The following is a 27,901-nucleotide window of genomic DNA, read 5'->3' as shown; positions in this document are numbered from 1 at the left end:
CATATCATATCATATCATATCATATCATATCATATCATATCATATCATATCATATCACCTGGTGTTAAGATTAAGGATCTTTGAAGATGGAATGAGAGTGGCTCCTACTCCCTGGGCAACCTTTTGTGAGACTTTAGGTCAGTAGGAAGGGAATACCCTTAGAGAGGTAACAACATCAGTGGGGGCAGGAGCTAATGGCTAATCTGCCCCCAATCCCCCTTAAGGGTACTAGAAAACCCTGGGGGTGGGAATATGAAATTTGACCTATCTGGCCTTCAGGCAGTGGGGGCCAGGGTAGTCAGGGTTACACAATCATATGAATGAATTGTTAATGCCTCCACCCTTCCAGCCCTCCTTCCCCACCTATCACTATCACTATGACAACATCAACTATGACTAAGAATTATTTTGTATCTCTATTCACTTCATGTCACTAGGGTTAAAAACAAAACAAAACAAAACCCAAAACACATCATTACCTAGTGTCCAACTTTGATGATAAACCTCTCCAGATTTGTCTACCTTTATTCTTTGACCACAGACACAGTCTGTTATCAGGATTGTACAAATCAGCGGTGTGCTAGAGGAAGCCTAAACTGGCTGGAGAGAAAATGACTATTTTTTCAGTGTGAGAATTTGCACCTTAGAAATCAGCAAATGCTACAAATCAGAGCTAGATTTATTGTTTTGTTGATTGTCTAGACCTAAGAAAGTGATAGAGAAAATATTAATAATGAAGATTAAACTTAAAAGTGTGTGGTGGGTAATTTTTTTTTCCTGGAGAGTCAGCTGTTAAACATTTACCAGCATACTATGACTTGAAATCATTCCAATTGGGTTAATCCTGATAGAATTTGTGTTTCACTAGCATGGCCTTCTAGGCTAGTACTTAGCATAGTGCCTGATACATAGTAGGGGCTTCATAAAAACTTAGTTGGCTAATTGATTAGGGTTCCTTTCACATCCCAATGAAATATTAGAGTAGGACTCTTGTAGAGGATGCAAAATGAAGAAAGAGGGAAATCTAGATTACGTAAGCATTTTCTATCATGAATTCTCTTTTGGATATTTCAATGTGTACAGTTCAAACTATTTTTACCTTCATCCATTTCCTAATTTTGAGGTGGAATTGCATTATCTCCAGTTTAACTAGCTCAGCAATATCTTAATTTACAAGATAAATTAAAGGTTAGGTTCCATTTTTATTTGGATCTTGCAGATCGTAGCAAGATATGTAAAAAAGGTGAATGTTTTTAGTGGCTTAATTAGTAGGGTTTTTTATTTTGAGATTTTTATTTGCAGAAGTATTTCCTGGGTTGGGTACTGCCATCTTTCTCTTTCCTGCTGAGTCTGTAGAAATTCATGAGCTCTTAAACACCTGGGACTCCCTAAATATGTACATCATTGTCAGGAAAGCCAGAGCAGCTGCATCATGTAAATACTCAATTTCACCTTAGGAGTGTTGACTTGGTGAACGTAAGGGGAAGATGTCATAAGCTTAACTGGAAGTTGGCCAAACTTTAAATTCTTGCCTCTTGAAGCAGGTAGATCTTTCGACAGGATAAAACATAAGGTTTCTGAGTTACTAGACACCACCGTGTCGGTTTTTACTTAAGATTCACAAAGAAATAAAATATATCATAATGGATGATGTGATAGTTGCTTTCAGGTTTGGATATTTACGAGATGGCTTTCAAAACAAAACAAATTTTACTGCAATCAGAAAACCTTTTGTTCTTTAAACTGAAGATGTTTTATGACTATAATAGTTTGAAATTTTCAAAGTGGTTGACTTTAAAAATGTAACATTCAGTATTGACACACTTCACCAACAATAAATCCATTAAGATGGCTTTCATTTGAGAAACAATATGGTGTAGTGGGTTGAGAGCTAGCCTTGAGTAAGAAGAACTTCAGTGCAAATCCTGATTCTGACATCCTTTAACCCATTTTGTATATTAGACATTTTGTAAGACTAAGTTGTCAAGAAGGTGTTGACTTGTATTGCTAGAGGAAGTCTCTTTATCTGGGTGTTCTTTATGCTAATGAAATCATGGGTCCAATTTCTATCTTCATGGCCCCATATTTCATTTAGCAGAAATTCACTAAACAAAAATTTTAGCTGAAGAAATAAATGGTCACAAATCCCCTTGAAGGGAAACAAAAAAAAAATTTACAATTGCAGGGGTGTGGTGAATCACAACCCTACCGCTATTGCTGAGAAGAGTACATTCACTGCTATTGCTTGTGTTGCTGACTGATGAAGTCTTGCAATGAGCTTATGATTCTCAATTGATCAGTATTTAGTTCATCAACTAGAGTACACTGCGCTGGGCCAACAGCCTCTAATGGATACAAAAGTCTTCAGTTGAATAAACTATCAAGTTAGGAAAAGTCAATAGATGTAATCAATTATTTTACTAAACACTGTCAAATCAAGATTAGCCAATTATTGGGCCTGGCTTCCTGTCTCAGAAGATACTAGCTTGAGTCTTTTGCTAAGAAGATATTAAACTTTTTTTTTTTTTGGATGTACTTCTGTCTTTTCTTATCCAAATCCACACATGTATTACTGGATCAAAATGTTTAGAAAGTGAATAGAAGGCTTAAGTGACTGGAAGTATACCTCTAGAAGTAAATGAATAACTTCTGATACAAAAATACAAGTAGTTAAGGAAATCAGACCCTGGTGCAAAAACTCAGGCAAACTGCTTAATCTATAGGGATCGTGATGAATACAAGCAAATGACCATACTACCAGATTTTCTATGACCATACTACCAGCTTTACTAGACTCTGACTTATTAACCAATGCTTTTATTTTATGGATTGAGTATGGCACAATGTTTTGGTTAAAATTTTGACTATTTTTTATCAGAAAATACTTTTAATGTGATATTTTGAAAGGTTTGTTCTATTCCTGCCATCTTATTAAAATCAAAAGGGCCAAATCCTCCAGCAGAACCCATTTCTAGTTTTATAGAGCAAGTCAATGAAAAAAATACTCAACAATAGATCGTTTTACAGAAGCTTTGGTTGGAATACATCTATCTTTTCCATTAACTGAAGGACATTGGTGAAAACAAAATGATTTTAGGATTTTTAACTGTGGGTAGCCACTGTTCTAATGTGTTTTGGGAAAGAATAGGCTTTGATTTGGGCTGGTATTATGATATATGCATATTTATGTATATATAATGCAAATATAATCATTATATATAACGCAACTACTGCAACATATTCAAATAGAGGTGATGGGGTTTAATCCAGTTTTAAAGAACCTACATTTTTAATGTTAGAAGCCCATCAATACATTTGCTTTTTAGCCCCAAGGAGAGGAGGGCAATAGGTATGAGAGTGTCAGACTTAATTTTTACATCTTTATATTCGCTGTGTGAAGCTAGTGAGAGATGAGAGATTTAGTTACCAAAAACATCTCTTCTCTGTTGCTAGGTGATAGATGGAGTTAGATCAGTGGAAAAAGAGGCTTTACCTCTGGGTTTCTCACAAAGGTAAAGGCTTTCTTTTCCTTCTGTTCAATAATCTTAAAGAGATTTATGGTTTTATATAAAGAGTATGGCAAAAATCTCCCCAATCTTAATAGGACCTCTTAGGAGGCAAATAATAAAACAACTAAAGGCAACCAGGATATTTAAATGATCCAGGGATTTGAGGTAATTTTAAACTCCTCATATCACTTATCTAGGGTGGCCTACAGATTAGCCTAACAGGAAAGCAGGGAATCTTATATTATTTTGTGTCATGGACCCCTTTTCCACTATGGTGAAGCCTATGAACCCTTTCTCATAATAATTCTTCATTGCCTGTATTCATAATTGAAGGAAATGCTAAATTCCATTTAGAATTTAGTGAAAATATGCCATTGTCCCCCCATTTGTATTTTTTGGAACTCTTGAAATCTGTCCACAGACCTCAAGTGAAGAATTCTTGATGTACAGTGATTGGTGTAAAGATTATATTTCTGGGTATATTCAGGGTCATCATCTTTATCACTCCAATATTTATTCTTGTAGCAATGGGAAAAATCAACATAGCTCCTAAAACCTTTAGAGAAAAGGCAAGAGAAAAGATTACAATCGGGGTCAAAGAGGATGATCCAGCCACCATCTAACCCCCAATTTTGAATTAGAATGCAGGAACTTACATACAAAGTGGTCTCAAAAGCCACTAGTGGAAAACACCTGGTGATTTGGAGACCAGGACTGTTTGACCATATTGTCAGGTACTGTGTTCATCATAAACAGAAAAAGGGAGAGGAAAGGCAAAAAGCAGTCAAGCCAGAGTATCCAAGGCAATGGATGTTTGTGTAGCTTTTTTCTTATTCATTTTTTTTTCTGTATTTACTAAAAGCAAGTGATGCCCACTCTCTCTGGAACCAATGTGGCTGCATATAAGTTGTACTTGCTAACTTCATATAGGTGACTAGTTGAATAGAATTAAGCTCTGTGAGGCCAGGGCTGTTGGATTTGCCCATCTCTGTGTACCCAGTGCTTAGCACTGGGTCAGACACATGATAAGCGCTAAATAAATGTTTGTTGACTGACTGACACTGTACGGATCTGAGTGGGTGAAAAAGGAATTAAATGAATCATAAGCTTTAAAGATGGGAGGGATAATAGAAATTTTCTAGTTCAACATCTTCATTTTGTAAATGTGGTAACTGAGGTGCAGACAAGTTAAGCTACTTGCCCAAGGTCCTGGAGGAAATAAGTATCACAAGCAGGATCCAACCCCTGGACCCAAGCTGTACCATACTGCCTCTCCTATAATAAGCTAATAATTATTTTTGCCTCTTTTCATACTTCTAAGACAAGCTAAAATACATGTGCTTTTTTTCCTTTAGAAAATGGATAAATTTGGAGCATAGTGGCTCATCATATTCAGCCACTAAGTTGTAAAATTTGAACCTTTTGCCATTTCCTGATAACAAGGATTTCAACAAAACCTGAATAACACAAAAGTAGAAAGAAGAACAAAGCTATCAGCTATTATACTCTGATTCGTTCCTCTTCAAATGCAGAATTCAGTCACAGTACCTCATTTTCTTAAGCTTCTTAGCAAAAGCCAAATCAGTTGGCATCTGATCTATGGCATATGCATTTTCAGATAAAAGAAAAGACGCTGATCTTCGAAGCCCTTTATCTTTTTTCTAAAAAAAAATGGGGGCATTGCTTGTTGCCCTTTTAATTCAAGGTGAATAAAATTACTCTTTTTTATTATTATTTTTAGCACATACAGTTCCTTTGGTACGGAATTATCAAGTAGCACAAAAGACTAAGGTACATAATACTTGAAAATAACGAGCAAGAATAGTGTTTCCTGAACTGAGATAATGGCCTCATTCTCCCTTGGTTCTAGTAATCCAATGACTCAAAAAACCCAGAGCATAGAACAGAATGACATTTCCCTGCCTTGTCAAGTTGTAACAAACCTTGGAACATCAACATTCTTGAGAGCTGGGAACAGATAGCATCAAAAATCATCTGTCATGCTACAGCTCACATGGAACAGTGTTAGTTTAATCCCCAAAGCAGCAGCTAATACATCAGAGGTGTCATTTTAAAATAATGAAACAAAAATTTCACTAATATGCCAGAACCCATCCATTCAAATCTATACTGTTCTCTTTGATACAGTCACCTGTATCCAACAATACTGCCATCACTGTAAATATTTTTGGAACTCTTTCTTTATAACTGCATTTGGAACCAGCGTACAAGCCAAATGAAATTTGTCTCATTGCTTTATGGTGCCATGTCGCTTTTGATCAAAAGCCATGTCATCCACATTATTTGTCAGACTTGGCTTGAAATGGATTTTGGCTGTCTCAAAAAATTAGATCTGTCCTCTGAAGATGGAGAATTTCAACCCTTGAAGATATAAATATCTGATGTGCAGTTCAATGAAATGAGTACTGATTTGGTGTCAGAAAATCTGGGTTCTAGGATTTGGTCTGCTACTTACAATGTGATCTTGGACAAATTATTCGGACCTCTGATTATTATCTGTAGCAGGAGGCCAATAATACCTTCATTACCTACATCATAATGTTGTTAGAAGGATTAAATGAAGTAATGTTTATAAAGTATGCTAACTTTAAAATTCTATTTAAATATGGATTTTTTTGGTTACTATAATATATAATAGCACCAAATAATGAGGGCTTTTATTCAAAGCTTCAAAAAAGAAAAACTTTAGATTTTATATATTAGGTTATTGACTAGAGGCATGACATAATCAAAGTAGTAGTTTAGGGCAATAAATGAGTAAATGGTATTAGTATGCAAAAAAGTTTTGAATGGAAAGAGACCAGTTAGAAGGTCTTTGCAGTTAACTGGGTATGTGCCAATAAGTTTCTTTGTCCCGATATTTTCATTCAGTAACTGAATGTCATCCAGATCCTTGTCTATTACCATCCTTAGAAAACCATCATTAATATTTTAGATTCTCATTCCCATTTATTATATAATAGTGATGCCAATGATTCCTATAAATGGTGAGGTTTTCCAGATGTTCTTGTTTGTAGGTAACATTGTGCTGATGACATCAAGGTCCAGGATACTGTAGGATCTCCTCAACGAGATCTACTAAAACAAAGTTGCCTGACAAAACACACTGAAAAGTCAAGTGGATGAGGAAAAATCATTGGTCAGATGATGACATACATTTGATAGACATATAGTCTTGGTAAGCACTATAGATTGACAATGAGTGGAGCCCAACTGAGTAGGAAAGAAAGTATGAGTTGAATTCCATTTAGGAAACTGTGTGGTACTTTCAATGGTCTCAAGATGCACATGGCCACAATGACATTATTTAAACACTAATATTCTGTCAGTGGTGTTTGTTTTATAGACCTATGAATCATGGAACACCATAATCTTTGAAGAATCAAAATTGCAGGTGACCTAAAAGGACAATAATGGCTATAGGCAGGCAGAAGCATATTCTCAGTGAAGACTTCCATACAGAAGTACAACAAAAGACATCAAGGCCCTGTATGACCAGAAAGAGGGGAAGGAGGTTGGTGGTTATTATAAAGGTGGAATAAAAGGGAAAGGTCTCTATTTCGTTAGATAGGTATTTGATGGAGGACTTATGGAATGATATGGATAAAAGTTATATAAGATGAGAAAATACAGATAACTTTATATTTGCATCTGTTAAAGGGAGTGACCATATTAATGAGATTAACTCATCAAAACAAGTATTACTTAGTTCAATAATAAAGTGCAGAGTTACATAGTAATCACTGGCAAAGTTTATTGGATATTATATTCCCTTTAGCAAATCCTATAAGCTTACAGTAAAATGGTGCATTAAATGAGCCTTACTTTTAAGGGGGATGATTTATAAATCATATTTGCAGGAATTGTATTTTTTTCCCAGAGTGATGAAGACAGAGTTGGGGGTGGGCATTCTCAGGTAGTTTTAATAAGCACCTACAGCTGAAACTAGTGGGACTTTTATAGCACTGTGGGACAACCGGGTAGATATTGGGTCTGTTTTGTCAGTGTTCTAGGCCTCTGAGAAATAAATGATCCTCACATTGAAGGAAGGAGAAGATCAGTCTATGAAGTTAACTGGTCCCACCTTGTGCCATTGATAAAATTAGCTTAGAAGTGTTTCCAACTTAAAGACAAACTTATATGAGACTATACTTTGGTTGGAATTGTAAAGTAACTTTAGAGTGCAGGGTCTTGGGCTGGCACTGTTTGAGCTATATGCTTAAAGAATCTATCTCTGATCATGATAGGGAAATGCTGAAATATTCTTTCCTGTATTATAGAGACAGACCAATAAGAGCAGAAAGGTTTGTCCTCTGGGAGAGGAACTAACCACTACCTCTTGGGAGATGTGGAGAACCACAGGCAGAAAGATGTAGAGGTTACTGGAGAATTGTAGGAGGACTGGACACTGTGGGAATTTCTGGGAGCTTCCCGAGGATTGATAATGGAAGAAATGGCCAATATCGCCTGCACTAGGCCGTGCAGGTTGCAGGGGTATGGCATTTCCTATAGGGCTCTGGAGAGGATAGTTATAGATTCTACAGCCCAAGATGTTGCACCTTCTTGGAGTCCTCCACAGTTTAATAATGTAAGCATTCAAAGCTAAAAATATCTCTGGGGAAGAACTGCTTTCTGTGGGTGCCCATTGTTCTTGTCTTTGACCTATAAATAACTTTTATTCTTTTGACCTTGTGGACTATGTGCCTGTGAGGTGAGTTCATCAAAATATGTTGGTTTTAATGTCATCCCGTAAGTTCCCATATTTTCAAGATTGGAGGAGGGTGATAAGTCAAAGATGTGATACATGTCCCCAGATACACCTTGGACTCAATGTTATGTGAGAGCATCTGGGAGAATGGTTACATTTGTGTTAGGATTTCTTTTCCTTTTAAGTTTCAGATAAGGAATTTTAGCATCTTTTATTCAAATGAAAGAAGATCAGTTAGTGGCATCCTTATTGTATTTAGCTCAATACTATCTCCCCACTCAGTTGGGCAAAAGCGGTGGTGGGGAATGGAGGAAGGAGGAGGAGGAAGAAATATAAAAATTAAGGAAAAGTAGAAGGAAGAAATTATTTTTTTGTTTCAGTCATGTCCAACTCTTTGTGACCCCGCTTGGGGTTTTCTTGGCAAAGATACTGGAGTGGTTTGCCATTTCCTTCTCCTGCTGATTTTACAAATGAGAAAACAGGCAAACAGATTTAAATGATTTGCCCAGGGTCACACAGCTAGTAAGTGTCTTGGGCCAGATCTGAACTCATGAAGAGGAGTTTTCCTGACTTCGGCCTGGGACTCTATGCACCATGGTGCCACCTTGCTGCCCCAGAAGAAAGAAGACAGGTATTCAAAAGAACAAGAATGAAAGGCTCCTGTGCCCATTAGCCATCCCATTCCCTCCTTTCATCCCAGAAAGTGATCACAGATGGCTTTTCCTTTAATTTAAATTTGTCTTCCCTGATAAGCACTGAGCACATTCAATTTAGAGAAGACTCTTTTGTCATAAGTTTCTGTCCCTGAACAAGGGGGAAAAAAGAAAATAAGAAGTTGGCAGGAATTATATAGGGAAACTATTTTTTCCCCTGAGAGGCAGTACTGACAAGTGGGGAAAAAAAAACCTATACAAAAGAGAGAATCCTATCACCTAGGTTCAAAACCTGGCTCTAACTTCTGACACTTACTAGCTATGTGGCCATAGGGAAGTCACAACCTTGCTCAGTTTGAGCCTAAAAAATAGAAATACTAATACCTTGAATACCTATTTCATAGAGTTGTTGTGAGAACCAAAAAGTATTTTATGTAAAACACTTTGTAAACCATAAAGTGCTATATGAATGTCAACTCTTGATATTAGAATGTGACCTGAGATGTCATCTACCCTTTCATCATAGTGAGTACAATTCATCCCTCTGAGACTCATTTGCTCTTCTGTAAAATGAGGGAAATAATACCCCACATTGACTCTCTCACAGGACTGCAAGGAAAATAAAAACTTTATATAGCACAACATAAATAAGATCTATTATAAACTAATTTTTACTTTTTTCACAAAAATGCTTTAGATGAGCACTGATGAGTCCTGGCTTTGATATTTACTAGGTATACAACATTGTCAAAATCAGTTAAAGGTTCTAAGCCTTAGGTTACTCATCTGTAAAATGGGGAGGGAAAGGGGAAGGAAGGGAATAAGCATTTATATAGTGCCTACTATGTATCAGACATTGTGCTAAGTCGCAAATATTATATTACTTTATGTAATCATTGCATTATGTATCTTAGAAGGTTGTTGTGAGAAAGTGCTTTTTAAACCAATAAGTGCTGCATAAATGCACTAATTATTAAATAATAGTATTCCTATTAATAAAATTCAAATTCTACTCCTTGTCCTGGCACTTTTTAGCCTCTCTGGTTTCCTTATCTGTAAAAATGTACTAAATGATCTAAGGCCCATTTCAATTTTATGCTCTACAAATTGTAAGATAGACACATAAATATGCTAATCATGATGCCATTATTTATACAAAATATGACTTAGCTAAGGTTACTAATTTATTATATATGTATATCCATGTATATATATATGTATATTTGTGTGTATATCTCTCTATCTCTCTCTCTATCTGTGAATAGAAGCTCTGCTTATTGTCTATTTAAAAATATATTGATGCTTTTGATAGTTACTTTTTGTTTATTAGTTCATCAATGTTTGCTGAAAGTACATTATGCTAACTCTAGTAGGCTACTTATTCTGACATTCTGACAATCCTTCATAAATCAAGGATATGTGATTTCAGTGGTGTGAGTAACACCCTCTGTTGAACCATACTGCAACCTATTTATTCTCTAGTAGGTGGTTTCATGAGTTGCTGTGGCTGAAATAAATCATCACCTTATTGTGCTCATCGTTTCCATAATAAGTCTCTTTGAACTTAGCTAGCCTGGGTTGTGGATTGGCAGATGCATTGTCCATTGCCAGGCTCACTTTCAAGTTCTTTATGGTTTTATAGGTGCTTGCAGAGCTTGCTCTCCACTGGCATAGATAACCTCTAACACCATAATAATCCAGCAGAGGAGGACTGTATTGAAGGATTATGCGATAGGCAGAAAATAAGAATTTAAAACCCTGGGTCGAAAGAATTTAAAGCAAATGATTTCATTCACATAGCTAACAAAGTCATTTCCTTAAAGTATAATTCTGACCATGTCACCCTCTCCCACTTGGTAAAATCCAGTGGCTCTCTGTTGCCTCTGAGATCAAATATAAACACCTTTGATTGGCTCTTTACAACTTGATCCTTTCTATCTTTCTACCATTTTTCCCTATTACTTCCTTTCTTGCACTCTATGGTCCAGGCATACAGGCCTACCTACTGTCTCTCATATGATGCTTCTTTACCCATCTCCATACTTTTGTACTGACTGTCTCCCATGCCCAGAAGACTCTGCCCTCACGCTTACCTCTTATAATTTGTAGCTTACTTCCAGATTCAACTCAAATGCCACATTCTGCAGGAGGCCTTTTTTCAGTTCTACTAACTGGTAGTGCCTCCTCCAACACACCTTAAGGTTGCTTAATGCTTCTTTTCTGTACCTATTTCTTGGTACATTATAGGTGCACACATAGGTACATCTTTGTCTCCCCTCTTTGAATATGAGCTTTTCCAGAATAGGGACTACTCCTGTTTACTCTTCGCATCCTTTGTGCACAAGCACCTCCTAGAATGAAGTCTTCACTTTGGGAACCAATAACCTACATATAGTGAAAAGGTGTGACATGGGAAATCATTTACAAGGAACAGAAAAAGAAGGAATATGAAGCTAGACTGTCTGGATGGACCACAGTATGCACGAGAGGGAATAATGTAAGATCAGTTCAGAAATATAAAAGGGAGTGAATGGAATTTATTCTTCTCTTGGTCCAGCACCATACACAATGTCTGGCACAGAGTTGGTACTTAATACATGCTTACTGATTGACTAATAAATGCTTGTTGACTGACTGGCCCTTCCAGGTGTGAAAAGAAAAGTAGGGATTATTTTCACGAAAATGGGGATTATCTAGGGGATTGAGTTGAGTGAACAGTAGGAGAAAGTTATTTTTGAGACTTATAAATGCGATATATGTCTTCTTAGAAAGTACTAGACAGATGGATTATTTAAAATAATAAAACTGAACTCTATAGGTCATAACATCTCTCTGAGATGTGTGGGAAGATTTTTTTTCATAATCCAGTTGCTTCCTGATGTTTTACATTTGGTATTTTTCCACAAAAAAGACAAACTACATAATTTGGAGAAGAGGGAAACATTGCTTTGTATATTTTTTCTTTGTCTAGTCTTTTCTTGTGCAGATTTAATAACAATAGCTGATATTTACATAACCTTCTGCAGTTTAGAAAGGGCTTTATGTGTTATAACATTCTATTCTCACAATCCCTAGAAGAATGCAGGACAGGTGTTAATATCCCCATTTGACAATTGAGGAAACCGAGGGTCAGAGAGGTTAAGTGACTTGTCCAGTTGAGGCAGGATTTGTACCCTGGTCTTCTGACTGCAAATTTAAAGATTTTTCCATTTCGGTTAAAGAATACATCTCCTAAATAGATGTAAAAGATGATGTACAATGTTGTGGCAAATCCATAATTGCTTAAATTAATCATTTAGTTGTGAGAAAGGAATCTGCCATAGTTGACTGGCATATGACATCTGAATCGATGAAACGATATTTACAACCATATCTAAGCACGAATTTATTGTAAATGATTCCACATATAAACAAATGGTAAAAGGGATGTTTTTCTTACAAAAGCTTGGGAGGTAAAAAATAGTGCCCTTCCATAAGAACATTTCAAATAGCTCTCTCTAAACTCCACTGAGGTAATTTCCAAAGGAAAGTTACCTGTTGAGAGAAGAATAACAAAGAGGTACCCTTTAGCAGGTTGTGAAAAATTACTCTACTGGAAAGTAAGCAAGCTGCTTTCTTGATGGCTAAGCCATTTTCTCTTCCTTCCATTTAAAGCAACAGGTTAAATTTAACAGGATGTATTTGTCAATATCACCAAGTCATAATGTACAAACTCTACCTCAGCCACACGTTTGTTTTCTGCAATCCACTTGACATTTTGCACTGAATACCTAATCATGAGCCTAGGGAGGTCTGTCTGACCCCTTTTTATTTATTTATTTTGTGGCCGAACATTCTGAAGGAAGTCACTGGTTGCATCTATCTATACAGGAAAAATCATGTGGGGATATGATCAATTTTCCAAGAAGTTCAGTCTATAGAGATGGCTAATCTGAATCATAGAGACCCAAAGACATGTCTGACTGCCTACTGGACAGCTCCACCTGTGTTGTCTCCTGCCACCTCAAATGCACTGGGTCCGATATGTAGCTTGTTTTCTTTTCTCCAAATCCTGTCTCCATCTCAGTTTATTATTTCTTTCCATGGCACCATTCCCCAGCACCTTCAGTTCACTCAGTGGTGTCATCATTGACCACTCCCCCTTTCTCACTTCTCATATCTGAATTGGTTACAAGTTCTGTCAAACTCTGAAATATCTTTTATGTCTGTCATTTTCTCCCTATTCTCTTTACTACCATCATAGACTACTATTGCTACTCATGTAGATTATTCTAATTGTATTCAAATAATGTGTTAGATACTACATTCTGGGGGGGGATGTTATCTAAGATAGGTCTTTGCTCTCAAGGAGTCTTTAGTCTAGTAGGGAGATGTGAAAAATAAAGAATTATAAAAGAAAATACTATGTGGTATGTACCTAAGAGAGGTGCAACTCATTTCTATTCCGTCGCCATTCCAAATGCATCCTTCATATATGCAGTCAGTCCCCAGAGTAATCTTCCTAATGCATAGACTGGATCATCTCTCTCTCCCCTGCTCAAGGTTCCTTATTGACTCCTGAGTTAAGATAAAAATTCTAATCCTGGTATCAAGGCCCTCCACAGTAAGGCATCGCCTTACCTTATCAAGTACTACTCCTCTCTACACCAAATCCTTTAGCTAGTCAAACTAAGCTAACCCCATTACCCTGCCCTCCACACTGCTATGCTCTATACATGTCCTTGGCTTTCCCACCTATCTGTGTCTTTGTTTACACTGTTCCTAGGTTTGGGATGTTTTTCCTACATATCTCATTCTGCTGAATTCCTGTGCATCTCTTCAAGTTCAACTGAAATGCCGCTTCCTCTTGGACCTCTTTCTTGATCTGTACCACCATCCCCTTCACCAATCAGTAATAGTTGTACCTTGAAAACAATAGTACCCAGTTGATATTTTTCGAATTGTGAATGGCTCATCTTACTCATCACCACTTGCAGGAAATACTGACTAACCAAGACCAATAGGAAAATTAGCACAGGCATCCTGGGAGTGGCAGTATCAGTAACAGATCACAAGTCCTGCTTCCAATCCAGCCTTCACAGCCATCATCAGGGAAGCAACTCCTGTGGAGGAGGGGCCGGTCATCCCCACCAAATTCCAACTAACCACCATTCACAGAGCAGGCAAGGCAGTTTAGCTGAAGTAGTGAGCCACCCTGAGGAAGAATCGGGAGGCCATTTGTGCCAGCCAAATCAAGCTACCACCATCTACCCTCATACCTCAATGAAGACAGCCCAAGAATCTGCACATAAGAGCCTTTGCAACGGCAATGCTTCTAGCCCAGTGCCCACAGTCATCACCCTGTGGACAGCTCTCATGGAGGCTGCAGCCTGACCACTACCCCTGTAGGTGCTACAAGCCACATCTATTGAGGATCCAAGCAGAAAACTAAGTTTTTGAGACCACAGTCCTTGTCACTCTCAAATAGTTCAACTAAACTTCAATCATAAGCAAATATGATTTTATTAATAGAAATGACATTTTAAAAAAAGGGAAAAAAAACTGCTTTGCTTCTGTACTGCAATGACCATGAAATCTTTCCATCTGACTTGCTGCTGAAATTTTGTCTCCCCCTTTAAGAGTGTGAGCCCCCTGAGAGCAGGGAGTGCCTTCCTTTTCTATTTATATCCCCAATACTTAGCATATAGTAAGCATTAATAAATGCTTTATTTATTCATTCCCCTCTTCAACCTCACATAAAATTTGGCCCACACCTTTCTTGCCTACTTATTGTATGCTATTTTGATTAACATTTAACAGTATTTCTGATATATTATCAATTTCACTTGCCTATTTTATGGCCAGAGCTAGACCCCAGATTCAGTCAAAACCACCAAACATTAAGCTCAAGAACATGGAGACTTTTAAAAGTGAATACATATGTGTACGTATGTATATGTATACACACATATTTGCTTTATATATGCACACACATATATGCACATATATGTATATAAATATACACATATGGGGGGCATGACCATCAGGAGGGAACCAACTTGTAACACCCTCTATACACTTACCTATGCTATGACATTAATAGCAAGACCTTAGGTTCTTTTAGGCATGGGTCAGATCTAGGTAGAGGAATAGCATTGAGGTGGGGTGGCATCTTCGTCGTTGCCATGTTCTCATTCTCATTCTCTCTGTCTCTGTCTCTCTCTCCTTTGCCTGTCCTCCCCTCTTCCTCTCCCTCTCTTGTTTAGTCTTTTTATTTTCCTAATACCTAGTACCTAACCCAGAGTAGATGCTACTAAAAATTAGTTGAATTTTATTGAATCAAATCTAAATTTTAATTAAAAAAGGAAAACAACAGCAAGCTTTTTTTGTTTAATTCAGAATTGTCTAGATAATGGCTTCCACTCACCACCTTGCTTTACTCTTTGGATTCAGTTATTGACCAAGTGAGAATGACCCTCTAAGGAATGGCATGAAACAGAAGCTTTCTTAGAGGGACAATAGAGATATCCAATGATTTTTGTTCAGATGTTCAATCCATTGTAGAACACTTTCATGAATGTAAAATAAACACCACCAACAAGGCCTTTTCATTAGAGAATGAATCAGTGGTTAGGATTGAGCATGTTTATTTTCCTCAGATGAGAAGCTGTTCTTAAGGCTTTCAAAGCTGTTTGTTTACATGGTATTGTTATTATTGAATAAATTGTTCTTGTTCTGCTCATTTCATTTTCTTCATCAAGTTTGTAAAATTTCTCAAAATTGTTCAGTTTTATTATATTGACTTTAGAGTGCAAATTTTTCTCCTGGTTCTGCTCCATTTACTCTGCATCAGTTCATACAAGTCTTTCTATGTCTTTTTTTTTTTTGGGAAATTTTTGAATTTTAAACTTAAATATAAAGTGAGAAAAGGAAGGAAAAAAAAACCATTGCCATCTATACAGCAGACCATAAGAGAGAGTTCAACAAAAACAATAAATTTCCATTTCAAGAAAACCTATATAATAAATACTACACATTGTTTTCAGAGCTGCCCAGCTTTTCTTTGCTTCCTTGTTGGTTTTCTTTTGCTCTCTGCTGTGCACTTTTAACTTTATTTCCCCCCCCTCCTTATCCCCTCTCCAACCCTAAAGACAGCTACAATTAAGCATGGATACACACATACACACACACACACACACACACACACACACACACACATATATATGTATGCATATATATGTATATATACATGCACCTACATAGATATCTATAAACATACACATATATATGCATATATACTCATGTACATATATGCAAGACTGTACTATGCTTATTTCCACCTGTCATCTGTTTCTCTGAAGGTGGATAGCATCTTCCTCTATAGGTCCAAGTCTTTTCATGTTTTTTTAAATTAACCAGCTCATCATTTCCTGTACCACAGCAATATTCTAACCCAATCACATTCTATCTGAGAGATTGTCTATGAAAGTTTTTTTTCCCCAATTTTCCACATTTTTCCTATTCTTGGCTACATAGAATATTTTAATTTAAAATAATCAAAATTATTCTTTTTACACTTCAACAATGGTCTCCCTTATAATACAATTTAAGGTTTGATACTGCTGAATCTACTTCCTTTACACCTTTTTTCCTATTTTTTTAAAGTTTTTGACCTTTTGCTCTTCCTAATGAACTTTATTATTGTTTTTTCTAACTCAGTAAAATAATTTTTTTAGTAAATTAATTGGGATGACATTGAATAAATACATTAATTAGGTAAAATTGCATTTTAAAAATAATATTTGTTTTACCTACCCATGAGCAATAAATATTACTTCAATTATTTAGATCTGAGTTTATTTTTACAAAAATTATTTTATGTTTATGTTCATATAGTTACTGTGTCTGTTTTGGCAGTATATGCTAAGGTATTTCACATTGTCTAGGTATTTTAAATGGTCTAAAACAATATTGAATAATATTGCTGACACATAGTGTAGTTTCTCTATTTTTCACTTTTGATTAAATCTATTTTAACCTACCTACCCCTCTAAAAAGTCCCTCCCTTATCCTCTTCCTCCACCCTATCCCTTTGCCTTCTTATTTCTTTCTGAATTTAGAACACATACACACACACATTTCCTTCTTTAACCCATTCCTGATGACAATAAGATGCCAGCTCTCCCTGCCCTCCCCACTACTATCTTCTTCTGTATCAGTTTTTCCTTCTATGCCTCATTTGTATGAGATTTTTATCTCTCCTTACATGGTTTTATTTTTTTAGAATCACCCCATCATACCCAGGTCAGCCCAAAACCTTTCTTTCAAACTACCCAAATAATAATGACAACCATATGAGTACTGCTAGTATTTTCACATATAAGAAGTAAACAATTTGACCTTACTGAGTCCCTTATAATTGGTCTTTAATGTTTACCTTATACTTCTCCTGGCTGTTACATGTCCAAATTTCCCTTAAGCTCTGGGGTTTTTGTCTCAGGTCCTTCTTACTGTTATTTTCCGAGGTCTGTCTCGGGGCCCAACCTTGGGCTCTCCTCTCCACTCCTAAGCCATGGCTAAGGCCCCCAGTCACACTGTCCTGCAAATGATCTTGCTCCCCGGGGTCCCTTCTGTGGCTACACACTACAGCCGTCCTCTCTTCCCTGGAACTGAAACCAGCGACAAAGGCTGTCCTCCTGCAAGAGCCCACAGCCAGCAGGGTCCCCGCCCCTCACTACTGCCCTCTCCAGGTGTGTGCTAGCACAGCTGTGCTTGGTGTCTCTTGAGCAGGGAAGGTCCTTCGGTCTTCTACTTAGCTGTCAGACTCCCTCACCGTCTGCAAGGTGAAATTTTCTAGGGCTGAGGCTGCCTCCCAAATCAGCTACCCCCAGGGCCTGTTTGTTGATTCTGTAGAGTTTGGCCTGAGGTGTTTGCACTTCACTCAGACCAAACCTCCACCCCTTGAGGTCAAGTCTTTTCCTGGGTTTTCTCAAGTTATCTTAGGAAGATGACTGCTTTAACCAGTGTTTATTTCTGCTGCCCTGAGTTCGGTCTTTTTTTGTGGAGGAAATTTGGAGAGCTGAAAGATTTCTAACCTACTCGGCCATCTTCCCAGAATCCTCTCCTCTGTCTTTTTTTTTTTTTTTTTTTTGGTGAGGCAATTGAGGTTAAGTGATTTGCCCAGGGTCACACAGCTAGTAAGTATCAAGTATCTGAGGCCAGATTTGAACTCAGGTCCTTCAGGGCTGGTGCTCTATCCACTGTGTCACCTAGCCGTCCCTCCTCTATGTCTTTTTGAAATAACCTACTTCCTTATTTCTGGGACCCCAATAGTGAATACTGTCACATTCATAAACCACATCTTGCCGAGCCATTCATCAATTGATGGGGGCTCCCTTAGTTTCCAGTTTCTTTCTTTCTTTCTTTTTTTTCATAAAAAAAGCTGCTATTTTTGTGCAGGTAAGACTTTTTCTTCTTTCTTTGATCTCTTTTGAATAGCAATGTGATAACCATTCTTTATTCTAGAGGAACAATGATGAAATATGCTATCATCCATGGCAGAGAGGTGAAGGATTTAGGGTAGAAAATTATACACACACACATATATCATTTTGCACACTAAATACTTCACCTCTCTGCCATGGATGATAGTATGTGTATGCATACATACATGTGTACATACATACATACACACATTCATATTTGTATATTATATATACATGTATTTATGTTTGCATGCAGCTAACAAGGGAATTTATCTTGCTTGACTATGCTTTTGTTACAAGGGATTTTCTTTTCTTTTTCATTGGGGTGGGGATGGGATGGAAAGAAAATAGATTTCTGTTAACTTAAAAAAATAGAAGGGTGCTACAGATGTAGAATGTTGTATGCACTTTCAGATGAAGTCATTGTAATTATTAATTTTACATAATTCCTTTGCTAAAGAGACCTCTCCTGAAATGGGAATGATCTGTCAATATAATATAAAAACAAAACAAATCAATACCATTAAAAAAAAGATTGGAAACTGAGACTTTGCTCTTCAATCAATGAGTATTTATTATGGACCTACTATTTGGCAGGCACCATTCTAAGCACTGAGGATATGGGTAGAAAAAATTAAATGAACCCTGACAAGTTGATTTAAGCATGTACATGTAACACATATATCATATTATAAAGTTAAAGAATATAAAAATAAATTGTCTCTGGATCACAGTCATTGACTCTTCTATTCATTCTACCTTAAGCTCGAACTAACACTTTAAAAAATGTAGTGCAAATCAATGCTGAGTTGTTAATATTTCACCAGTCTGGTGGAGGTTAAGCAAGGTGTGCTCTGTATCCATCTGTAATCATTTCCATTTCTATAATGACAATTATAGATGAAATTACTGTTCATGGAGAAGTCTATTTTTAGCAGATCTGTCTCTCTGTGGACTGTAGAATAAATCTTAACAAGCAAAAGCACTCAATTGTCTTGACCCTTGAAATGTCTTAATCTAACTAAATAAAAATTTTAGTGTCGTGGTCAACTTTTGCATCCAATTCTTACTGAAAAAGAATAATAGACTTCAGTGCTATATGTATGAGTGCATGTATGTACATAAATTAATGTATGCACTTGCATACACATTTATGCATATAATTACATGTGTGCACAATACACTTTGTTTATTAAAAGGAAGGAACGAGTTTGATTCTGTGTCCCTTTTCTTATAAGATATCAACTTCAATGACATGTTAGGGAACCGAGGAACTTTTGTGTGCAAAGGTCAGAAAGCAAAGCTACCACACTACACCTTTCATTTGACACAGAGGAAAATGTATCTTGTTTTGATCATCACATTTTAATAATATGTGGAAGTGCTGGATTACAGGGATAGATCACATGAGAAAGCTTCAAAGAACTGGAATGGGTTAATTTAAAGAAAAGTTAAGCTATTATCGCTTATACATACATATTTTTAATAAAGGGGATAATCAACTACTCTTCATGTTTGTAGAATACTCAGCAAAAGGAAATGCACTTAAAACAGTCAAGATTTAAATCATCCTTTTCACATCTTCAAATCCTCTTTATTTACAGGGCACCTTCCCTTGTGGCTACACTCTGGTTACACACACACACACACACACACACACACACACACACACACAAACACACACACATACACACACACAGAGTTTTCCCTCATTTTTAGAAAAATCTTCACTTGATTCTGCCATCATATTGAGCTATTGTCCTATATCTCTCCTTTTATTGCCAAACTCATGGAAAAAGTTGCCTTCATTCAAAGCCTCCCATACCCTCATCTTCTCAAGCCTTTGTGATCTGGCTTATGATCCAATCATGCAATTGAAACTGCTGTCTCCAAGGTCACCAATCGTCTTTTAATTGCTTAAATCTAATAGCCTTTTCTGAGTCCTCACCTTTCTTGACCTCTGCTACTTTTTCTTTCTTTCTTTTCTTTTCTTTTCTTTTTTTTTTAGGCAATTAGGGTTAAGTGACTTGCCCAGGGTCACACAACTAGTAAGTATCAAGTGTTTGGTCTGAGGCCGGCTTTGAATTCAGGTCCTCCTGCCTTCAGGGCTGGTGCTCTATCCACTGCACCACCTAGCTACCCTGACCTCTGCTACTTTTGATGCTTTTAAACAACTTTTCCCCTTCTTAATATTGAATACCCTCTACTCCTTGGGTTTTTGTGACACTGCCCAAGTAGGTAATCTTCCTACTTCTTTGATAGCTTCTTGATAGCTCCCTTGGCTAGATTTTCATCCATCTCTTTCCCTTAATTATGTATGTACCCCAGGGCTCTGTCTGGACCCCTTTCCTCTTGTGTCTATACATCATTTCCATGATTTCATCAGCTTTATAATCTTCCCTCCCATCCCCTAAATCCTCAAATCAAACTGTCTTCCAAACCTTCCATTTTTAGTCAAAACTTCCATCCTTCCCATTACCCAGGTTCTCAACTTCAGAATCATACTTGAGTTTTCACCATCCTTCATACCATATATCCTCATTAAATGCCAAGTCTAAGTGATTCAACCTCCACAGCAAGTGGTCATATCAATTTCAATGCTCCCTTTGCAACATTGGCTCCCTTTTTTGGATTCACATGGCCACCACCTTAGCTTAGGTCCTCTTCATCTCTCATCCACACTAGTGTGTAATCCTCCAAATAGAATCCTTAATTCCAATCTCCATAGAGTTATGAAAATAATCTTCCTATACCATAGGTCTGATCACATCACTCTCTAGTTCAAAAATTGCCAGTAGCTCCCTTTTGCCTCTAGATTAATCTATAAAGTTCTTTCATATTTAAAGACTTTTATAAGCTGGCCCCATCTCCAGACTTATTTTGTATTTCTCCACTTCGTGCAGCATGATTCATTCCCTGAGAATTTTGTTGTTTTCTGAACTCAGTATCTCCTGCCTCTGTGTATTTGCACCAGCTGTCTCCTGTGTCTAAAAAGCACTCCCTCTTCAGCAATGCTTCAGTCTTTTGTTTTCTTTGAGACTCAGATCAGGTGCCACCACCAACCAGAAATCTTTCTTGATCCCCCTAATGATTTAGGTGCTCTCTCTCTGTGTCTGTCTCTCCATCTTCCCCTCTCCTCCTCCTCCTCCTCCTCCTTCTTCTCTCTCTCTCCCTCCTCCCTCCCTCCCTCTCTTTCTCTCTTTCTCTCTCTCTCTCTCTCTCTCTCTCTCCCCCCTCCTTCCCTTTTCAAATGATTTACTTGTCTGTTTCCTTGTTACATGCCCCAGTAGAATATCAACTCCTACAGGGCCTTTTTTTCAATTTTATCTATGTCCTAATATCTATTTAGTAGGTGTCTATAGTAGTATCTATGTATGTATGTATGTATGTATGTATGTATCTATCTATCTATCTATCTATCTATATACCTACAGTATAGTAATGTCCATAGTAGATGTTTAAAAATGTTTATTTGATTGAATTTATTTGAGTATAAGAATGAATATTTTGGCTGGGTATAGTGGCACATACCTATAAATCAGCCTCAGGCTGGTTGGTCTCTACAGTTTAGGAGTTCTGAGCAGTGATAGGGTTAAAGCCAATGGGGTGTCTGCATCAAGACTGTCATAAAGATGGGGAGCTCCCAGGAACAGTGGGCCTAATAGGCTAATTAAAGAGAAGAAAACCATCCCAAGCTGGAAATGTAGTAGTAGTCTGTTAACCACTGAAAGTCCAGCATGGGTGAGATGAAAAAAAAACAAACTCAAACATCTTGATTATGAGGGTCATACAATATTACAAAAAATAATGTCAGGCTAAAAGGTTATATTATCTACTGTTAAAGCTTCTAAAAGTCCCTCAAGGCTATTTTGCCTAGGACTCTGCTCTTGTGGGAGAATGAGAGAAGGGGAAAAATCATTATAATGTATAAGGGAGGAAGAAGTGACAGGTCAAAAAGAGAAGGAGAAAAAGTAATGGGGAAATTGAAGAAGTCACTGACAAATTATCCCTAAAAAAGCATTTTTGACAGTATTTAACTTACTACTTATAATGCCACCAGCCTCCTCTTGGCTTAAAGATGCTAAGAATCCTGTGGGTGACATACCTTAAGTGTTTTGAAAGAAAGACACTATGCAAATGAGGTTGATAGTTACAATCCTTGAGGAAAAGAAATGCATTTAACATGGGAAAAATCTCTATTTACTTTCCTTTTTATGTGGAAAATAGGGAACTTCTTAATTTTGCTTTGCTAATAAATCCAATTGAAGGCTCCAACATTTATAATCATTCCAAGACTGAGCTCTCTGGCTGCCTTATTGTAGCAAAGCAGTAATGATTGCAGCAGCAAGAGAAACCCCACTATTCACCATCGTGGGAGAGAACCTCAGGTACCTGGTACCTGTTCAAGTACCTGGTTCAGATGAGAGTTCCAGTCTTCACTAAGCATCATACTGAAAAGTAGTTATTTTTACAAGGTAGTATGAAGGAATAATACATCATCTCTTGCCTATGGAATTAAATTAGGTATAATTCACAAGATTAAAAGCTACTGGCTCCATTCTTCTGGATTAATATAAGTAAATGTGTCACTGGTCTTACTGAATTTGAAAACAGCAAAAATTTAATTTAGTCTAACACCACATGCTAATGCTTATGTACTACCTGGCCAAAATAGCTTTCAAGTACATCAGGAAAATCTTATCAGTCTATCCGTTGTTCAGAGGGACATAATTATATAGCCTTATTCCTAAATAGGAATAGGTTGGATTTACAAGAAGGGACAGAATGAGCAGTTTCATTGACTTGGTGGCCTTTGGCTAAAGTAGAGCTATAAACTTAAATTCCCTTATGTATTAACACTATGACTGGCTCATACTTTATGAACTTAGTGATGGTCATGTAAAGCAATTTTCAAAAACATCCCCTAAGAAGTAATAGCCTATTGTACTATTTGCAAAGCTAGCAAATGTTACATCTTAGGAAATGAAATGTCTTTGTCCTGACATACAGAGTGTCCTTCTAGCATTATTATAGACATTCACTGGTTAACAAATGTAACCCCATTTCTCTGAGCCCTGGTCTTTTCAAATGCCACATGTCTAAAAGAGCATTGGCCTTCTGAATGCACAGCCCTTGGAATATTCTTGGAATGTAGTTCCAACTAAGATAGTTTCCCCCTCTGAAGTACTTGTCATTAATATATCTGAGTCATTTGTTTATGCGGTCCTAGTACTTTGTTGATGAGAGGAGGGGAGTGTAGGGGAGGGGAAACCGGGTGAGGGGAGGTGAGGGGGAATGGAAAGACAGACACAAAGAGAAAGCACCATATTGTTGGAATATGTTGGTGGGAGGGAGGGAACAATTTAAGTGACTAACACATTTCTAAAAACTATCAAGTGATTCATTTGGGAAGCAATACGCAGTACCATTGGGAAGGGGAAAGGAAGATTGGAAGAATCCCACTGCTGTTATGAGATATTGTTCACCCTATATGGAAAGAGACTGAGTGAGTAAGCAGGACAGCCTAGCAAATGTCAGGGGAGATGGGTATATCTGTTTATGTGGAAAACACATGGGATTCACTCCTATGACCTCTGTATGTGGTGAAACAAGTAGAGAGTAATTGAACTGCAATGGAAGAGGAGAATGTCAAGAAGAATCATGGATTTACAATTATGAGGGAATTTAGAAATAGTTTATTACATTTATTATAATATTATAATGTTATTAATACATTTATTACATTCTGGGTTAATATAAGTAAATGTGTCACTGTTCTTACTGAATTTGAAAACAGCAAAAATTTAATTTAGTCTGACACCATATGCTAATACTTATGTATTACCTGGCCAAAATAGCTTTCAAGTACATTAGGAAAATCCTATTGGTCTGTCCACTGCTCAGAGGTTTTACAGATGAGAAAACTAGGACTCAGAAAGTTGAATGATGTGTTTAAGGTCACAGAAGGTGCAAGCAGCAGAGGTAGGATTCAAACCCAAATCTCATGCTATTTCCATTAAGCCATACTACCTCCATTCCAGTAGCTGGGAATAAATGATTAACCTCAGTTAAAAGCATGAATCTTTGGCAACATCAGGTGGAGAATATCTAGTTTCTCCTATTATTTAAGGCCTATGAAGAAAAATGAGCAGTGTTGTGATGAGATGAAGGTTTTGAGACTCAGATGACTGGGGTTTTAGTCTCTGCACTGCTGCTATCTAATCTGAGTAACTTTCACACAACCACTTTTGCCTCAGTTTCCTTATTTGTGCAATGAGGAGCTCAGAATAGAACACTAAGGTCTCTCCCGGCTTTGACAAATTTATGCATTTATGAGATATGAGCTTCATAAAGTAGCCTGGAGATATCACTAGGCCAAAGGATAGACAGTAGGATACAGAACATATAGATAGCAAGTTTGAGCTGTGCAATGACTTGTGGAGATCCCACAACTCTTGCATCCAGATTTATCTACAACACTTCCCATCAGAAGAGAATGATACCGCAGACATTGTTAGACCAGTCCTACTGATTGAATTCAAACTAGCAGGAGCCATGCAGTTGACTTTGATGGAGAAGCTCTATTAGCCTGGGATTCAGATTTATGTCATAGCTCCCATGCAGGAATTTCAATGTTGATGAGAAATGTTCATAATACCAAACTTTGGGACTCTGGAGTGTGCATTTCTCTGATTGAATGTCAAATAGTCTTTGGTTTATGAACTTTTGGTTGCATCTTAATCAGTGTAAGTGGAAAAATTGGTGTTATCTTACCAGGATATTCAGCTGAATGACTTTCCCAAGCTACTGTGTGTGTGTTCACATAGATAGAAATTTACAAATAAATAAAAGCATAAATAAGATGTTTGTGTTGCTGGTTGTTTGGCACAAAGGTTTCATACATAGAAAAATAATGACCGATGAATTATATAAATAGATATAAATATAAATATAAATAAATAAAAGCATAAGTAGGATGTTTATGTTGCTGGTTGTTTGGCACAAGGGTTTCATATATAGAAAAATAATGACCGATGAATTATATGCATATCATGGCTAATGTCCTTCATTGATCAAAACATTAGTAGATTATGTTTGACTGACACTTCTATTCTCAAATTGTTATTTATGTCATGATCTTTTTAAGATTTTTAACATAACCAATTACATTAAGCACTCTTTCAATTAGCCTAGGGTAACAAAAGAGTAAAAATAAAGATTATTTATCACATTGTCACGCTCAACTATAAGATCATAGATGCAGAATTTGAGGGTTTTTAAAAAAGTCATCTAGCTTACTATCCTAATTTTACAAATGAGGAGTTACAGCGGATATAAATAGATGCTAGCACATAACCAACGATGACTTGTGCACAAGAAGTAGAATAAAACCCATCATGAAAGAAAAGTATGATAAAAGAATGAGCTGAACTAGTCACATGGCAGGAATGTTGAATGGATAACTTGAATGCTGTATGAGTCCCAAGGAAATATTATCCCAAGGAGGCCAGAGGAAGGCCTCCAGTGCATTGGGCATATAATCTTAAATGTGCTCTTTCCTCTGTTTAGTGGGCTCCTTCCACAGTCTCCATTCTAAGTTAAACATCCAGGTCAGCCATATCTTTATCGTGTGTCCACATCAAAGAAGGCGTTGTGTTCCATCAGGAAAGCAGAATCACAGTAGCAGGAAGGAAAATGTGAGATGGGCAAATCTGGAGACATCTCCATCCCAAATGTTCAAATGGACTATTTGTGCCCAACCTGTGGTAGAGCCTTGTGAGCTTGCATTAGACTCATCAGCCATAGTCAAACACACTGTACTTTGACCCCAACATCATGATGTCACTTGTCCTCTTCAAGTATGAAGGATGAAGAACAACAACCCTTTCAGGCTACTGGGTTTTCTCTACCATGATCTGGTCCTTCTCCACCATGCCCCAACTTGGGTTCTCTTTTCTCGCTTCCATTTTCAGCTCTCTTTTTGTGATTGCTTTTCTCATTAGAATGGAAGCTCTTTGAGGACAGGGACTGACTTTCTGCTTGTATTTGTATTCCCAGCTCTTAGCCCAATGACTTAAATGCTTACTGACTTGAGTCTAAAAAAATTTATGAAAGACATGGACAAGAAGGCATGTATGGGTTTTTATCTGAACCATTAGGAAGGATTGCCCACATCAGTGAAAGAATGCATTCATGAAAGTATCAAAGAGATGTAGAAGAGATACAATTTAATCATTTGTTAATTACTGGTGAATTATTAGTTGTATCAGTTTGACCCCATGTAAAATTTGTCACATTTGTCCAGATTTGGTAAATTCCTTGGGCAGAACACAAGAATAATTCCTTAAATTAGACTATAAATTAGAATATAATGTAGCATTCAGAGATTAAAACTCAACTTTCTTGTATCTTTTCATTCTTAGGGATGTAGAATGGTAAAAAGAAAGAGCACTGAATTATGAATCACATGGTTCTGTTATTATTTGTTTTACTTTGGGCAAGTCACTTTCTCCTCAACTTTAGTTTTCTCATCTAGGAAATGGGGTGTATGAGCTGAATGATTTTTAAGGTTCCTTCTAGCCCTAGCAATTTATGATCCTATCATCCCAAATACTGGTTTAGGAGTCAGGAAATTTGTATTCTCTATCAGTTACTAGCAACATGGCCGTAGGCAAGTTCCATTCACTTCCCTAGGCCTTAATTTCATCATCTATAAATCAAAGGGGTTGGAATAAATATTGAAAGTGTCCTTTCCAAACTAGATCCTATGGTTGTCTTGAGAGCAGTATTGTTACTGTGTTCTTTACACTCACTAGAAAAGTGTTCATTTTTTCTGATAAAATGTTTCCTAATTTCCTCCTGTAATTCCCTTTCACAGTTAACTAGCTTACCACACCAAGAAAATCAGGTTCATAAATCTCATAAGAAAAGTTAAACTTCAAGGACAATCTGGATGTGAAATCTAGTTGACAAAGATAGTTTTGCTTAACATAATCTTTGTTTTAAATACCGTGATGAAAGTTCACTTACCTTTGGTGGGGTGTGGGAGGGTGTTAAAAATGGGCATAGATATATTAAGCTTAAGTTGTCCAATTAAAATTTCATCATTAGAATTTTCATGGGAAAGAGAGGTAGCCCTCTCTCCCCCACAAAAGGCAAAAAAAAATACACGTTTTAAGGTACAGGAAAAACAAAAGTTGTGGTCACATACCGTAATCCATAAAGAACCGTTCCATCAGGATGCAGTCGGATCATCCGATTCTTCACGGTAACCCCGTGCACAAATGATTTCTTGTCATTCAGGAAGTATGTGTCTGGCACCCAGAGCTGGTCTGCTACCCTGTTGTCCAGAGTGAGGTTTAATGGGATTCCGGAATAAGACAGTCTTTTGTCTTTCCATGACTGTTGAAAATACATTGTAAGTGTATAGTCCTGGGAAGAACAGAGGCAACAAAAGAGAAAACTTTTTAACTGACTTTTCATATCATAATCAAAGAGAATTTTTAAATGAGCTTAATTGTTCTTGGTATTGTTTTGTTACCCAAA

At 37.0% G+C, this 27,901-nt stretch overlaps 1 protein-coding gene across 1 annotated transcript in view; it reads right to left on the bottom strand.

The window, feature by feature from the left end:
• Positions 1–27,901, bottom strand: part of GABRB1 (gamma-aminobutyric acid type A receptor beta1 subunit) — a 433,636-nt gene that overhangs the window by 199,955 nt on the left and 205,780 nt on the right. The window contains exon 4 of the mRNA XM_027836576.1: positions 27,567–27,787. Within this exon, the coding sequence (XP_027692377.1) occupies positions 27,567–27,787 (221 nt within the window). The remainder of the gene's footprint in view (positions 1–27,566; positions 27,788–27,901) is intronic.

Source organism: Vombatus ursinus, unplaced genomic scaffold, assembly GCF_900497805.2.
Source record: "Vombatus ursinus unplaced genomic scaffold, bare-nosed wombat genome assembly UNPS02014818.1, whole genome shotgun sequence".
NCBI lineage: Eukaryota > Metazoa > Chordata > Mammalia > Diprotodontia > Vombatidae > Vombatus > Vombatus ursinus.
This window is presented reverse-complemented; position numbering and strand designations above follow the sequence as displayed.